Source organism: Falco rusticolus, chromosome 9, assembly GCF_015220075.1.
Source record: "Falco rusticolus isolate bFalRus1 chromosome 9, bFalRus1.pri, whole genome shotgun sequence".
Taxonomy (NCBI): Eukaryota; Metazoa; Chordata; class Aves; order Falconiformes; family Falconidae; genus Falco; species Falco rusticolus.
The window spans coordinates 18,839,779-18,856,859 of NC_051195.1; the positions used below are offsets into that span (position 1 = coordinate 18,839,779).

Sequence of the window (17,081 nt, forward strand, 5' to 3'; positions counted from 1 at the left end):
GTGCCCTTTCAGAAAAGAGCTGACACGTTTCTACCAGAATATGTTCTCTAAATTAATATATTTTTTCATTTCTACCGTGAATATTTGAGATCCCACTTTGAAAAAGAACACACAACCCTGGCATGAGATTCCAGAGGCAAGTTGCTTTTGTGGAAAAAGATTATTTCCCAGTTGGTGAAACTTGCACTGACTGCAAGCAACTGGTTCTCAACCTTCCTGATGGACTGAGGGCTCGAGGCAGGGAAAATCACTGCCAGTGCCAATGCAAAAATGCAGCAGCCTGAAAGTCGGAGACATGAAAAGCAGCTTTTTCTCTCTGGAGGAAACAGCAAATGCCCTGGAGCCCTCTGAGCATCAGGCAGGCACCGGGTGGGATGCACGCCTGGACGACGCGCTGCCGGCAGCACACACCTTCAGTCGGGCTGCTTGGTCCTGGGTTTGCTTTTCTCCTCAGGCAAAACTGGAGATGAAGGCAGTGGGGATTTTTTTTTTTTTTTTTTGAGTGATGAAGGCTGGGAGGTCAGAGTGCTGGGCTTTTCTGTACATGTCTCACCCCTGTCAATCAGGAAGTAGTGACGCAGGTTATGGGTTGGGTTTGAGGTTTTGGAAACCTTTTCTAAAAGTTGATCCCCTTGCCCCGTCGTATTTCTGAAGCGCGAAGCTGTGGTGAAGGCTGGTGGCGAGCGGGGGGATGCCGGCCAAAATGCAGCTCCTTATCAGATGTAACGGGAGGATTTTCCTGGCTATTTGTTTAATCCTCTTTGTGGGATACACAGCACAAGGTAAAACGGGGTGGTTGTTCTCTTGGTAATCCTCTTTCTGGGCTATGCGGTGTAGGCCAAGTAGGCAGCCTCCAAATTTTTCAAACTGACCTTCTTCTAGGGGTAATGAGATGTACTCAGAAAACCTGTTTTTCTAACATTTCATTTTCTGGAAGGGGAGTGAAAAGAAAAGTTGCTTTCTGCAAGTGGAGCATTTCTGTGTCCCTTTCCCAGCTCCTCTGAGAAAAATACTTCATCAAATACATGGCTGTATGTGTGTACATTTTTCAATTCATAGATTTCAATATATATATATTTTTAACCAGCCCTTTCACAGTGGTCCAGTTACTACTGTTATTCAGTTATGTAGCTACTGATGAAGTATGTAACAGTTCCCATGTCATAACTTCTGTTGGTCTACTTTCTTGAGGGGACAGGAAAGGAAACTAGTTGTAAGTATGAGGAAATTGAACGGTTTTTTTGGTAGAACATTGCAACACGCAGCACTAAAACAGTTAAAAGAAAACATTGATTCATGATTACTTACTCTGTGGATTTGTTTCTTGCAAGAGAGAAGTGCTTTTCAGGCAAGTAGAGTATAATTTGTCCCCAACCCAAGGCTGTGATAGTGATGGGCTTTTGTTATGTATCTACCACTCGGAGGCTGATCTTGAGGGATTATGGCCTGCTTCTTGTACATTGTTTATTTGTAAATTATTCAGCTGCAGTTGTTTATTTTTTTGCCACTTATTATTAAAAACCTTCTTAAGAATATGCTAAGAGAAGAAAATATGTATGAAAAAGGAATATGCTGAAAAAGAATCAGGAAATGATACCCATGAGATCTTTTTTCTCTTATAGAAGAGTGTAGGAGGTATCTGAAAGTCATCTAGTACATTATGGAAATATATAGGCCAATAGAGAAGTGTAATTACAGAAAGATATTCCCAAGCAACTGAGAAAAAAAATAGATGAAATGCCATCAGGGAGAGAATGAGCCAGGAGGCTTCAGAACAAATTAATTACATGAGACCAAGAGGAAGGACAAAACGCCACTGGTTTTATCTTTACTACATGATCATTATTTTGTCCTTTTGGTGTTTTTTGAATACCTGCTTTTCAGCGGCAGCTCTGATCAGGCACCTGGGGGGCACCAGCACTGAAACCGTGGGTGTGCAAAACCCCGAGTCGTGTCTAGATGCCTGAACTGTCTTTGCTACGGTGACACGCTCTGAGAGCCTGCGTAGTCCCCAGATCTGCTCCTGTGGCAGGTGGCTCCTGGCACACCTTCGGTTTCTGACCTCCCCCCCAAAACTCATCCCATTGGACTCAGAGGGGCTGTGCTGAGGCACACAAAGCCAAAGCGGAGCTGGTTCTGACCCTTGCTGAGGCCAACAGAGGAAGGGAGGGCGCTGGAGACAGCTCTCCATGGGGTGGCTTGTCCCCAGGAGATCTTGAGATACCTCCACCAGCTTTGGGGACAGCTGCAGGTGGCAGAGCCCACAGGTCTCCCACGGACGTGCCATGCCTTGAGCCAGGGATGAGCCCTGCTGTGACATTGGTGTGAGGCACTGGTTTCCCATGGGGCTTCCATTTCTAATTCCTGTGGACTTCCTGGTGCCATGTGTGAGAAGCACCAGATGCCTCTGATAGCAAAGATGTCACTTAGGGTATCAGTAGCCATTTAAAACAAGTTTTCAGGGTTAATTTAGCTTAAGGCAGTTGAGAAGTCAGGGTGACGCCAATGACTTTCTTCCACTCCTTTAAGCTTTACTAGGTGCTCATAAAGTTAATAGGTCCTGGTGAATAACGTCCTGTTCCCAGTGAATAACGCACAGCTGATTCAACCAGGTGCTCCGCTGCAGAAGGCACGGTACAAGAGGGTGAGATGCCGCCCCGACGCCTGGTCTGCTAACTGCATCGAGGAGGAGGGCCCCTGGTTCTACGTGCCCACCGGTGGAGCCAACAGGATCCTTCCTCCCATGGCAGACATGTCCCTGTAAGTTCGTTACAGAACGCGCACTGAATGTTGGCACCCAAACCACGCAGTATCCCTGCCGTGACAGCCCTGCCACAGCGCGGCTCACCCGCACAGGGCAACATGAGGCTTCGGTGTGCTAAGAGAGAACAAACAAAGTAATACATTTGGAATAAACGGGCTGCCGCTCTGTGTTTCAGGATGGCGCGATACCAGGACCTGCAGGACATGTTCCCTTTGTCGGGGCCGGAGTCCGGCTCTGGGTCCGATGACATGAGGGAACCGGAGCCAGCCTCTGGGTCGGGGCTCGGGGACGGTGACAGTGTCTCCACGAGGAAGCTGCCGGTGTTCCCAGCGGGCCCGCGAGGCAGCGAGCTGCAGCAGAAGCTGACGGAGGAGGATTTGCTGCTGTAGGGTTGGAGGCATCGGCCCCCCGTGCCGCCCCCCCGCGCCCCTGCCCCGCTGCCTCACCCGGCGCAACGGCCACGGAGCGGTTTTACAGCAGCTCCAAATCAATAAAAAACTTTGCCTTGAGATCTCTGTTGCTTCTACTCGCCCCAAAAATCTTTGTTCGGGCCGAACGCGCTCTTTGGTTTCAGCAGGTGGGGCGGCCATCCCACCGCGGGGAGCGTGGGTTTTGGGGCCCTGCCCGACCTTTGTGGATGGTACCGGGGGTAGTAAGTTACAAACCGCTGCGTGGCGGGAGCCCCGGCGGGTCACGCAAACCCCGCCCGAGCGCCTGAATCCCGCAAAGGCGCTCGCCGGGCGGCACCGTTCCCGCCCGCCCGCGGCGCTGCCGCCTCCCGCCCGCTAGGCGGCGCCCTCCCGCCGCGTCGCGCATGCGCTGCCCGCCCCCTCCCCCCCGCTTCGACCCCGCCCGCCCCCCGGCCGGCCCTCGGCGGGCACGAAGCGGTCGGCGGCGGCGACGGGAAGGTGGAGGGGGGGGCGGTCACGTGCGGCGGGGGGCGTGGCGTGGCGGGCTGTAAGGTCACATGACAAGGGCGCGGGCCGGGGCGGCTGGTGCTGGTGGCGCGCGGGGCGGGAGTCGGCCGCGGAGGGGCACGCACCATGGTGAGTGCGGCCGGGGCGGCCCTTACGCGGGCCGTTACCCGCGCCGTTACGCGGGCCGTTACCCGCCAACCGCCGCTCCGCGCACCCCCCGCTTGAGGCGGCGGCTCGGGCCGCTCCGGGCCGGGCTGGGCTGTGCCTGCCTCCCTCCTTCCCTCCCTCCCCACCTGTGGCGCCGTGCCGTGCCTGAGGAGAGCCGCCCCGCCCGGCGCGGTTCGCCCCCCGGTAGTCCCTCCCCTCGCCCCCGGCCCGGCCGCCGAGCGCCCGCTGCCCGCCCCCCACCCCGCCCGCCGGCCTGGCCGCCCCCTGCCCGGCCTGCGTCATGCGGCCGCGCTGCCGCCGCCGCCCGCCTCGCCCCGAGTCGCGCCGGGCCGGGGCCGCCCCCCGCCGGAGGGTCCCCGGGGAGGACGGCGAGGCGGTGCGGGCCTGGGGGGGCGGGCCGCGGGCAAAGCCCCAGGGGCCGAGATGGCGATAAACGAATGCCCGGGGTGGGTGAGCGGTTGGTATAATTTACGGATGGAGGCTGGGGATGTGCCCTGCTGCTCCCCCTCCGCGCCTGCCTTCCCCAGTACGCGGTTTTGTCACGAAACTCTGCGTCCATGATTTCCTACACAGCTGCCGCCGGGGAGGCGTTGGGGACAGTGCGTGTGACAATCCCGGGCACGCGGGTGAGGCTTGCGGTGAGGGGTAACCAGCCCTTCGGGGCTGTGGGACAGCGGCCGCTTCGTGCTCAGCAGCCTCGGCCTAAGCACAGTGCTCGGTGTGCTGTCCTGGGTAGGTTAAAAAAACCCCAAAACAAGTCTTTTAAAGGATCAGCTAGATCAATGCACTTCAGGTTTCTGAAGCGTGTGGATTCCTTAATGTGTCTCTATCTCTGTTGGATACGAAGAAGCTTTTCAAGGCTCTGTCTGAAGCTGAGGCTGGGATTTCTGCACCATTTATCAGCTGCTGGGAGTCCTGCAAGTCCTTTAGTACGGCTATAACACATAAGGATGGAATGCAGATTGATTTTCATCCTGATGTAGCAAAATCTTCAGCGTCTGTCTTTTGCATGAAATCAGGAATGTAGCCTAGCGTTTGGCCAGCTTCTGAAGGCCCTAGTTCTCTGTCTTAATTTTTTAAGCTGTAATGTAAGCCATATGATGGTTTCTTAAAATACTTCTTGTTTTGCATAGCTTCCCCGCAGCAGTGTCTTCAGTAGCAACTGGAGGACATACCAGCTGTTTATTTCTTTATTCCATATGTTCTTGTCGTCTTTGGATGAGCTCATGGCTAGTCTCTAAGGGGTACAGTTGAAATACTCATGCAGTGTCTTAAGAAGCCACGTGTTACCAATGTTAGGTCTGGCTGACTTTTAAATGATGGTACAGTTTCATAATTTGGAAGGCGCTGTGAGAGCATCTTGTATAATGTTTGCTTAAAGGAAACGTGCTTCCTAGTTTGGGGGGTGGTGGGGAAAGTATAACGCCATTCTGGAAAACAAGTACAGTTTCTAAGGAAAAAATACAGGCATGCTTGAAAGTAACTTCTGTAACAGTTTTAAATAGTTTCAACAAGAATTCCAAGTCTTTAGACTTTCTTCTTTCTCTCTTCCCCACTCCCCAGGAGCCGAAAATCAAGAATGGTTGTAGTGTACAGTCACTAAAAACCAAACAAACAAATTCTTGTTTCAGCAGTTAATGTGAATATATGCTTGGCAGAGACTTCAATCTTATATTTGACTGCCTTGTTAGTCATCTGCTTCTGTTTTCCTCTGAGAATGTGAAGCAGGTATAACTAGGTTTCAGTTAGTTATATGCATCTTTGTGGATTGGACTAGGGCTGCTTGCTATCTGGGTAAGTACAAAGTCAGTTTAGTCTTGTGTGAATTGCTGTTTTATGGCTCAGGCTCACACTGTGCTTGCCTTGTAGAGGTAAGCAAAAAGTCACTCAAGAGTTACTACTGTGAAGCAGTAGCGTTCAGATCAAACTTTCTTCCAGACCTTCTGTGATTAATGCTACATTTCAAACTTCAGGTCCCCGGAATGTCTTGCAATGTGTTCTTACTCAGGTTTTGATACTAAATTGGTAAAGTGAGAATGTGTTTCATGTGTACCACATTAATGTAGTTGAATGGATGCTGTCGTTGCGAACACAGTGTAATTTCTCCAAAAGAACCAAAAATCGCATTGAATTAGTGGTTTCTGCTTTGGTACATCAAAGCAGGTTAGTGCCTAAGTCTTAGGAGGAAACATTGGCTTTTGTGCTAACCCTGTAGGGTTTCCTACAGAGCCACTAATATGTTTTGCAGATTCTTGTAAGAATGTTTGTGGAAGGTCAAAGGATGATCTCTCCTAGTTTCTTGTGTTTGGTGCCAGTCAAAAGTTCGTGCCTAGGGAATGTTGTAAGGTGAGGACAGGCATTTGATGCTCATAAGGATTGGTGCCTGGAGCAGTATTACAGGTAAACTTGTAACATCCACTCTATCTGATGGTAGAGTTGTGTAGCTAAGGTAGATTGTATGAAGAACTGCTGCCTCTTGAACCTGCTAGAGCTCTCTTTGTTTGCTAAGAGGACTATGAGGTGCAGGAGTAGAGAGCAAATAAAAGTCCCTGTTCCCCTTCACCAACCATGAGGATGCCTTGTATTATATCCCCTGTTGTTTCTTTTCACCCTGCTTTGTTACTCCTTTTACTTCTGATCATCCTTGTTACTGCTGTTTATGGGGTAAGTTATAGTGGGTGTAAGCAATAATAAGCAATTCTTTGGTATGTGTAATATCTTGAATCCTAACCTAGATGGAATAAATTTGTCAGAAATATTGTTTAAGTGAAACCAGGGATTGGAAACTTTGCAGTGATAGAAACCAAAGTTGTGCTTGCAAAGCTAATGTTCTAAATACTTGGTAGTATTGTATTGTAGTGTAGCAGTAATAATGGTAATTATGCTGTGTACTTTTTAATAAACATCATATTTTTAAGAGCTGTTGCTGCTTCTTACTGACCTGATTTCAATTATTTGCTAGATGAACAGCTGTCTTTTTTCTTTGCTCTTTCTTTGGTCTCTAATACATAATGGCTTTATAACTTCATGGGAGTACAGGTGTTTTTCCCCAGTGTATAGTGTACAGCTGCAAGTAGATACCACATATAAAATGGTGTGTCCACTGTGTAGTAATTTATGTTAATTTTGTTATTCCAGAGTTTTCTTGGAGGCCTTTTTGTTCCTGTTTGCGAGATTGATGTTATTCTTAATGATGCTGAAACACGAAAACCAGCAGAAATCAAAACAGAAGATGGTAAAGTAGAAAAGCATTTTCTCTTCTATGATGGAGAATCCGTTTCGGGAAAGGTAATGCTTTTATTTCAAGTGACTATTAATTACTGCACTGATTCTGGCATGCAGATGTGTGTAGGAAGCTGAATAAAAAACTGATATAAGAAGAGCTGCGATTTCAGCTTGTGTTGTTATTCAAAGGAAATGCTTTTCCTGTATATGGTTGTCTTAACCTTAGTCATTCAGGCAACTGATAAACCTGAATGTTTTGATTAGTAGCTGCTTGTTTCTGGTCATCTTGTATTTATGAATAGGCTTTTTGTACAACCACGTGCAATCCTGTTCTTGTTTCCGACAAGAAAACTGTTCCAAACTGGATCCCCCAGCTTTCCCTTCTTGAACTCCAAAATCCACAGCCCAGCATGTGTAACAGTAATTGTTGGCTGGTGACCTGCTTTGCATGCCTGAAGCTAAGCCTTGTGTTTTATGCCCTGAAGTGGTTTCTGGGATTGCGTCAGAGGAGCAACATAGGAAGTTCAGCTGGCTGCTGAGTCAACAAGAGTTTTTCTTGGGGGGGGGGGGGGGGGGGAATAAAATTCTTACTACCAGAAGGATTTCTATACTATCTATATTGCACCTAGGAACTCCCTGCTGTCTGATTTTACTAGAGCTATTCTTCCTCTCTGACTACTTCTGTTATGATTCACTTTTCTTCCAAAACACTTGAGCCAGGTATTGGGTTCTGAGATTGACTTCTAAATACCTGCTTTGATCTTCACGGTCCTGTTGTTACTGGACATCTTCCTGTTCTTAAGATATCTTCTCATGCTAAGATCTTGGTCCTCTAGAAAGATCCTGTCAGTGACATGAAAATACCAGAAGGTGAGCCTCAAACTCAGGAAACTGTGAGAACTAGCTTTTGTATGCTCACTGGCCTGAGTGCTTCTCACTTGTATCGGCAACATCTGAGAGGTACCTGAGGAGTTTTGGTGGGATGCACAGTGGGATGAGGAGGTCTGGAAGACCAGTAATTTATTGGACAACTTCCCTCTACCTCTCTTCTTTTCACCACAAAGATGGATTGTTCAAGTGGTTTACTTCCTATTCTGATGTCAATGATGTACTGGATTTTAAGGTACAGGAATTGCTCCTGTCATCACTGCCTCATAAGAAAGCATTACATATGCTTAATATTTACATATTTTCATAGGAAGTAACCTTATGGAATCTCTTCTTGTGAGGTGAGGTCTGTTTGTGAGAATCAAATTCACAAATGAAGGTCTTGATAGTAGGTTTCATTATCTGTTACTTTGCATTGACTTCTCTAACAGCAGTACTTAGCTATCTGCTGAGGAAGGGACTTAAGTTTGGTTGATTCCAAAGGAACACCTCTCATGGCAGTCCTTTTTTGGACTGTCAGAAGATGCTTTGAAGCTCTCTGCCTTCAGAGATGGTGAGAGGGTCGCGACTGGCTTATGTGAACTCTGCTTAAGCTCTGGCTTGGATTCTTAATTTTGGGACTCAAAAGTTTCCAACTTAGTTATTAAATTCAGCCTCACAGATTATTAGATTTTTCTTAAATGCTTTAGTGGTGCTTTGGTAATGCTTAATTTTGTAATCAGCTGTTTGATTTGGTTGCTTTCAAGCTCGGGTAGTGCTTTTGAGAAGAGGTCTCAGTTTTCATAGGCATGTAGTAATATGTTTTCTTTTTTACTGAGATCATGTATTAGAGTGAAAGTGTTGAAAAAATTAATTTTTTTTTTTGCCTTGATAGGTGAACATCTCCTTTAAACATGGGAAGAGACTAGAGCACCAAGGAATTAGAATTGAATTTGTAGGACAAATTGGTGAGTTTAAGCTATTTAAGTTAAAGTTATAAAGTTAGGTGCCTGTGGTTTATGGAACCTGGCGCTTGTGACTGTCAGCATTTTGGCTCAAACATTGCTACCTGATTGGATTAGTGGATGGTAAGTGCCAAAGGAAGATTGTATCCTCCTTATTTTAATGCAAGTGATGTACTAATTTGTGCTAGTCAGAGGTCATTGGGAGGGAAGTTGTGTACATATAAAGGAGAACTGGGATGGTGAGTATTTAGCCTGCCTCAGACCTGTTAAAAGCTTGAATCACTAGAGATTTCTGAAAACTGAACTTGTGGTCTTTAATTCTGGCTCTGAAAGAAAAGAGGCATAGAAAAGAAATGATGGGGCAGCCTATAGCAAAATACTTCTAAAAATTCTATGTTGGTTGGTTTTCTAAAACCTAGCTTTAAGCTGTTAAAATAAACCAGTATTGGTGCTTCAGAGGTTTTCTGTGCTTTTTAGCAAGATAATATGGTATTGACATTAAAAATGTAATTTTCTTATAACTGTATCTAAGGCTGGTCAGATTTGAACTGTGAAGAGTCTTGATCACATCTAACTTCTTACCTGTCAAGGTAATCTCTCTGCATCCTTAGGCTGATGCTAAAATTTCTTCCCTGTCTGTTAGAGGGCTGTTTGCATTATTGTCCCCCTTGGAAGTAGTTCTTCAAGTTTCAGCCTCGTACAATCAACCTTGATTGGAATTTCACAAATTCTCTGTTTCTGATCAGTCAGTAGGCTCGGCTACCCTGTGTCTGAAATGTTATGAGCAGATATGGCTGAGTACTGACACCTGCGGCTTTATTCTTTGAGGTTTTGATCAGTGGGGTTGTAAAAGCAAACCTCCAGAATAAAACAGCAGTGTGATGCATTTGAGGCATTTAGAGATGGGGAGAAAAAAATAGAGCTCAGGTATGTCAGTTTAATTTAGTCTGTTGTCTTTTAATAGCTGTACAGGCTGTTCTTCGCCTACTCTGATGTATAAATTTTATTCTCTGAATGACTTTAATTTGATATAGTGTTTCTGGGGCTTTTTCTGTTGTGCTACTGTTTAGAAGTCTTCAGAGTTAAGCAGAAGTGCTTTAAGTTGCTGCTTTTTGCACTTGTCCATGTTTTCTTGTATTCTTTCAGGTTTTAATATTGTAATACAAAAAGCATTCCAGTAGTGCCATCTGTCTCTGTGCTTGGAAACTAGTTCCAGCTGCATTCTAAACCGACCCTTCAGACTCCAACTTTTCTGACTGGCACAAAAAGTATTGGATATGCAACAGTAAATAAATTTTGTATTGTATAAATGCTTGTCATAACAAACAAAGTACTTCTGTATTTTTGTAGTCGTATTAGAAAACAAGCAATTACTAGTTAGCATCAGTTTCTACCAAACTGGCAATGATAAACTGTGGAGTTGGTGTGTTTAGTTGTTCTGTTCTCTTCTGAAAAGCTTCAGTCTGTGTAAAATCAACTATCACTGATATTTTCAGTTGTGAATTGTAGAGAAGCTTGGTTTTATGTACAGAAGTGTTCGAATTTTTTTATGGTAATGTTAATTTTTCCTGACTTCCTAAGTTTTTATCTTGGTGAGAATTGCATGACATGTATTTAGGGATGAATAATAGTGACACTGGTCTGGGGACAGGAGATGCTGTTGCTGTGAAACTGCTGTGTCTATGCTTATGTGTTGAGGACTTGTTTCCAAATCACTGACTTAGACCAGTGATTGTAATAAGCCATTTGATTGTAGACGAGTAGTAATAATAAGCCATTTGATATGTGTTGTTAATTTGTGGGAGACCAGCTGGGATCACTGGCCTGTTCTGAATGAGCCAGTCTTGATGTTGCTTAAAGGATTTTGTCCCTTCAGCAATAAATGCTGGAAGCCAAAATCAGGCAATGGTAATTACGGAAAATGCAAGGCAAGAAGTACTTATTAAGGCTAACTAAACTGTCATTAAAAAAAGATGCTGCACTAGTGAAGCTTCAAATATGTGTCCTGTTTGTTGCGGTTAGCTCTTTAGGAATTACTATGTTACTGAAACTGAAGATAACTTTGACAGACTGGATAAAACAATTGGTCAAATAGATGTAACTTAAATCAAATTATTTGCTTCTGTTGTCCTCTCCCACCTGCTCCTGCTGAATTAGAGGCAGTTTTGTTTGCTAAAAATAAACACTGAAATATGTTTTCCTTTCTTCAACTTTAGAACTCTTCAATGACAAAAGCAACACCCATGAATTCGTAAACTTGGTGAAAGAACTGGCCTTACCTGGAGAACTGACCCAAAGCAGAAGCTATGACTTTGAATTCATGCAGGTTGAAAAGCCATATGAATCCTACATTGGTGCCAACGTCAGACTGAGGTTTGTAACTGTGAAGCCTTCTCCTCCCCTGCAGAAAATACATAATTTAGCAATTTTGCTGCCTGCTCCCCCATCTTCCTCCTTTTGGAATTCAAATCAGACATGTAACAGCTGGTAGCTAGCGTGCCTTGATTTGAGTTGTTGAGATTGTATTATTTAGAGATCAGGATTTTCTACTTTGTTTGGAATTGCTCAGTGTTGTTTGTGTAGCTAAAATTCTTTTAGTTCAATCAAGGGAAGATAGTCCATGTCTCTCCTCTAAAAAAGAAAACCCCAAAACAAACCACAACCAAACAAAACGCCCCCACACTTCTATCTGTGTGTTTTGTCTTGTATTTTGGTGTCTTATTCTTTTCTGCTTCATCTTATGAGAATGTACTCTTGTCTTTCAAAGAATACCTGTACTTCAGAACATAAGGGCTTTTACTTAGGCTATTCTGAATAATTAGGGCTAACTTGGTGGCTTCCTTCCTAGGTATTTTCTGAAAGTGACAATAGTGAGACGGCTGTCAGACTTGGTGAAAGAATATGATCTGATTGTTCACCAGCTTGCTACGTACCCAGATGTAAACAACTCCATTAAAATGGAAGTAGGCATTGAAGACTGTCTTCATATAGAGTTTGAATACAATAAGTCAAAGTAAGTGTCACTTAGAATAAACCATATTCTGGTAAATATATCAGGAAAAAGGGCAGAGTACATAATATTTGATGAACAACCTTGGCATCTGGAGTCTTAAAATGTAAAGCAACATGTTCAATGAGTATTGTGTTGGGCTGTTTGGTTACTAATTATACAGTGGGTGGCCTTTTTTGAGGAATACTTATCTATTCTGCCTTTAGTACTAATAGGAAAGGCACTAGCAAATATCTAAGGCTTGATTTCTGCATTTAAGCTTTTTTATTATAACTATAGTACTTACTTTACTAATACTGTGATGATGGAAGGGTGCTAATTGTACAGGTCTGGCTGATGTGCTTAGCTTAGTGGGGAAGTAACCTCCAAGTAGTCAACAGGCAGATAAGGTAACTGCCTGTATAATTTGTACTCAAGAAGGTGTAAAAGCTGTGTTTCTTTAATGAAAACACCTGTTCTGTTCCTTTAAAGGTATCACTTAAAGGATGTGATTGTTGGAAAAATTTATTTCCTCTTAGTGAGAATAAAAATTCAGCATATGGAGTTGCAGCTGATCAAAAAGGAGATTACTGGAATTGGTAAGAGAAGCAAAGTCTAAGAGAAATGGCAGCTTGTGTGCTGGTTGAGCCTTTTGCAAACCCAGAGAGTGCAGCTTTGGCTAAACTAGTGTTCCATGTGCTTCTTTCTCACTGGTGTTTGACTGCTGTTTAAATTTCATGCTTTGGTAATCATACTTAGCAACATTGTTGGTCTGTAGCATTGTTCTGGGATTGTAACTGTTAGGCTAGCTTCACAAATGCAAACCCTTGTAAATGGAACTTGGGCATAAATATGCAGCAGCTTAATCAGCCTTGATAATGAACAAAGGAAAAGGTGTAAAATGCATCCTGAAGATCCTCTTGTCTCAGCAGAGATAAGCTGGTAAAATGGGCTTGGTAAAGGTTAGCATGAATGTCTCGTGTTCTAGAAATGTGGCGTTTTCAGTCAGCCTCAAACTGATAAGATGGAAATATCAAGAGGCTTTGAAGCAGAAACAGCCTGGAACTAGGAAGGCAGTAAGAGGCTGTGTGTGGCTTGTGACTTCATTCCCCAGTGGCTGGGCCCCTAGTGAGTTGCTTGTGTGGGTAATGAGAAAGCTGCCGTAGCAATAGAGGAATGGCAGAAAGCTCTGCTTTATTATTGGCTTTTGTGCCTAATTTAGGCACTCTGGTTTCTTCATCCTAGGCCCCGGAGAAAGGTGACCCTTGGGTTGGGTGATAACCCTTTAGGTTTCTAGTCTGATCATGGCGTAGCAGTATGAATTGCTGGCACAGCCCACCAAATAGAAGGGTTTCACAAGTCCTACCCTGCCATGCTTGTCCCTTATTTAAAGCCTGCATACCCAGGGCTCCTTTGAAGCACTGGCTGCTGACTCTTCTGTGTCAGCATGGGAAGGAGAGACTAAGAAATAGATGGTCTGCCTCAGAGAGGGTTTTTCTTGCTTTAGCTGTGTGTAACTCGTATGCAAGACAAAGGCAGAAATTTCAGTGTTGCGTAATTTAAATTCTGCAGAGTAGGAATTGCTATGATAAAGCTTTGTAAATGTTTAAAATTGCAGCGTGTGTTCTCACAGTGAAAACTTGTTTCACCAGGACCCAGTACCACAACAGAGACTGAAACCATTGCAAAGTATGAAATCATGGATGGTGCACCAGTTAAAGGTAAATAACTGTGCTTGTTTTAAAGGGTAAGCACTTTGAGTTAAAATTGTATTAAAAAAAAGTCTGGAGGAGAAGAGATTACATGTATAAATTTTTCTTGGCGAAACCACTTAGCCTTAGGTGGCTGAAATGATAGTGGATTTTCCTATTTGAAGCAGGCATTTTTATTGACTTGGGGAATTTCACTTGGTAAATCTTACCCTTATTTACCACTGGAAATGTTACAGCCAATGCTTTTATGTCTTTGCCTCAAACCTGACTCCATGGTGTAGACTAGCTCTAGAGATTTCAAGATCCTTTTGTCTTGCCTGGCTACCATGCTTCCACTGAGGAAGTGTTCCCACTCTCGGTATCACACTTGCCTGTGAGCTCAGTGTTGTGTTGGTGATGTTTTGTGGTGGTGGTGGTGTTTTGTTTGGTGTATTTTTGTTGGTTTTTTTTTCCTTTAACCAAGGAAAGGACGCAGACACTGCTTGGGAAATTGCCTTTATTTTGCATGTCTTCTGAACCTACATTAATGCCATTCAGTTTTAAGGAACTAATTGAAACTTTCTTTTCTTAAGGTGAATCAATTCCTATAAGACTGTTCTTAGCAGGCTATGACCCAACTCCAACAATGAGGGATGTGAACAAAAAATTTTCCGTGAGGTACTTCTTAAATCTAGTGCTTGTGGATGAAGAAGACAGACGATACTTCAAACAGCAGGTATGGTTTATAGGAATCTTGTTGCAGAATTACCTAGGCTCTTGTACATGCTGCTTTGAATGTTTGGCATGTTAGAAGCCACCTGTGCTTCATGTATGGCATAAGCATTTCTGCTGGCAAGTGTATTGGAAGCTGTATAGAAAATGTTAGCTTGCAAAAAGGAGCCAAGGGATTTGATGGATACTGTTTCAGCAAGGATAGGACCTCAGTGCCATAAACAACCTTGCATTGTGAATATCCAGGCAAAATGCTTTGTGTGTAAAATGAGCTACAGGTGCATTTGCTTGCTTGCTTTCTTTTGCAGATAATTTCCCCTCCCAGCATTAGCCCAGGTTCAGTTAGGTTCAGAATTGCAGAACTGTAATAAGGTCTAAGGTGTTTGGCCAAAAACAAAAGTTGAGGTCATGCTGAGGAAAGGAATAGCAAAAAGGCTCACTGAAATCAAGCTGTGTGGATTAGATGAGAATCTTCCCTTTGAAGAATAGACAAGGCAGTATAATTAAGGAAAACAAAAGGCAAATGGAACATACAGTGGCTATGATGGGCTTTGGATTTTGAGAAAAGGAGGAAGAAGTTGTTCTTGAACCCTTTAATACTATCAAAGTTGGGAGTAGAGTTGTTTAGGAAGAGGTGACTGGTCAAGGTTGATAAAGGTAACTAAATTAGACTTTAAGCGTAGACTTAATTTTCATCTTTCTGTTACTTTGCATGTGTACTGCATTGTTCTGTAAGTAATGGGAGGAGGTGCAGAGTTTTTTGTGGTGTGGGGTTTTTTTTCCTTCTTTTTCCAAAAGTCTTTGTCTATCAGGAACTTCAGATACTTGATGCTGCTGGTTTAATGGTACATGGTGGTTTCAAAAGTGTTTTATTCCTCAAACAGGAAATAATTTTATGGAGAAAAGCTCCTGAGAAGCTGAGGAAACAACGGACAAACTTTCACCAGCGATTTGAATCTCCGGAATCACAAGCATCTGCTGAGCAACCTGAAATGTGAACTGGTACAAGGTGAAAAACTTTGCAATGCTTCAGCAGGTTAAAGGTGGCAGCAGCCTGTGGGAAAAGAAGGCCAAAATTCCCATTACGACTGTCTTCCTTCATCTTGCAGTGCTGCATTTACCATACTACTAAAGCGTTCTTCAGTTAAACATTCAAGTATGTATATACATTTAAAATAAAGTGCTTTCTCAAACACTGGAACTTTCTTAAGCTACTATTTTATACTGCACATTTACTTTTATTTGATAATGTTATATGCACTTGGGTATGCATAAGCTTAAATCTGGTTATTTCCATGCATGGTAGGCTGGCATATTTGATTTTGCTGATCACCTGTACAGTGTAGACTAAAGCATTTCCCTTCTCTCATGTTGTTTATTGCATGTTTCTTTCCAATGTTGCTTATTTGCATTTGTTTTGTTTTGAAACTACAGTAAGACACAACTGACTAAATCACACTAAAAATCGAGGTTTATGGTGAACTGGTCCTAAAGACTTCTAATTACTACATTAGACAGGGTTTAACAAACTGCATGTATATGCACTGTGAATATGGTAACTGTGGAGCCTTCAGACACCTTACCAAGGTTTCTAAGAAGCTTTGAATCTGTCAGTAGCAAAGAATGTTAGGAAGCATCTTTGCCCTCCCTCCCCCAGTTTTCTCTGCCATACTTCTCCAAGCCTTTCATGCGAGTCACTCCTGACTTTTGGGGGTTTGTTGCCCTGTAACTAGTGACTGTAGAGATGTTGTCATGATTTCACTTTCAGGTGGTGAGTGGGTAAAGCATTTGAACATAATTATCCCTTATTGATGAAATAAATGCTGGTAACATCGATTATTTTGCAAATACATGAAACTATGTGGTTCCTCCTGGCTTCATGCTTCCGCTGTCTTCACAGTCTGTCTCTTCACTGTCCTGGCAGGAGAGGCACAGCGTCCTCAAAGGACACCCTCTGCCTACTCCACCTGGGCCTGCTACAAGGGCAAACAAGCTTTTTGTGGTCTGCTGGAAAGATATTTTGAAGCCAGGCAGGCCTTAAAACTGCTAGAAGCTTGTCAGGCGCAGCAGATCGTTTGTCTTAATCATCTCGTATGCATTTAGTGTATGAAGAAATAGCTTAAAGGGGTTAGCCTTCACCCGCTCGCAACTGAGCGTGTCCTCTGTTACCTGGTGTGTGGCTTGGGTGTGAGGCGAGGCCTGCTGTGTGGAAGGCTACTTGCACTTGTAGTTCACTTGGCCTTTAAACCAAGACTTCTCAACTCTGGTGCAAGTGTCATTGGTAACCTTACTTTATGAGTAAGTAAATAATTGAATTACATTTCTGTAAGAACTGTTTTATTACTGTGGCACTTTGATAAAGCAGACCAAGACTCTGTACTTTATGCTGGTATACTTCTAACGCGGCTATCTTTGAATGAGAGCAAATTTAACTTCCTCATGTAAGTGCCTGTTCAGAAATTCAAAGAATAAAGTGAAAAAAGCCAAATATTTTCATGGTCACTTGCATGTTGTGATTCCAAGAGGTTTTGAAAACGTGATTGTATTTAACCAGCCTCAGATTGTGCAACCATGTATAATAAACGGGAAACATACCGAGCTGCTCTGGGAATTATTAAACCAGCTGTATTCTCACTAACACCTGCGTCCTCTTTGTTGATGAGCTCGGCCCGTCGCAGCGTGTTGCGGTGACGGGACGGCGGCGCGGGACCTGTGACGCCACTTCCGGCTCCGCAGCCGCCGGTTGGGGGCGGGGCCGCGCAT

The 17,081-nt window shown here is 44.0% G+C and overlaps 2 protein-coding genes across 2 annotated transcripts; both read left to right on the top strand.

The window, feature by feature from the left end:
* The first annotated feature begins 626 nt into the window (after nt 1–626).
* Nucleotides 627–3,279, top strand: SRGN (serglycin). The gene is made up of 3 exons (XM_037401071.1): nt 627–782; nt 2,613–2,760; nt 2,940–3,279. Exons 1-3 carry the CDS (start codon nt 692–694, stop codon nt 3,151–3,153), a joined length of 453 nt encoding a protein of 150 aa, XP_037256968.1. The 5' UTR covers nt 627–691; the 3' UTR covers nt 3,154–3,279.
* Nucleotides 3,280–3,694: 415 nt separating this feature from the next.
* VPS26A (VPS26, retromer complex component A) lies at nt 3,695–16,956 on the top strand. The gene is made up of 9 exons (XM_037400122.1): nt 3,695–3,810; nt 6,988–7,137; nt 8,837–8,909; nt 11,123–11,279; nt 11,755–11,919; nt 12,388–12,494; nt 13,548–13,616; nt 14,180–14,322; nt 15,203–16,956. The coding sequence occupies exons 1-9, from the start codon at nt 3,808–3,810 to the stop codon at nt 15,314–15,316; spliced, it is 981 nt and encodes a 326-aa protein (XP_037256019.1). The 5' UTR covers nt 3,695–3,807; the 3' UTR covers nt 15,317–16,956.
* The last annotated feature ends 125 nt before the right edge of the window (nt 16,957–17,081 follow it).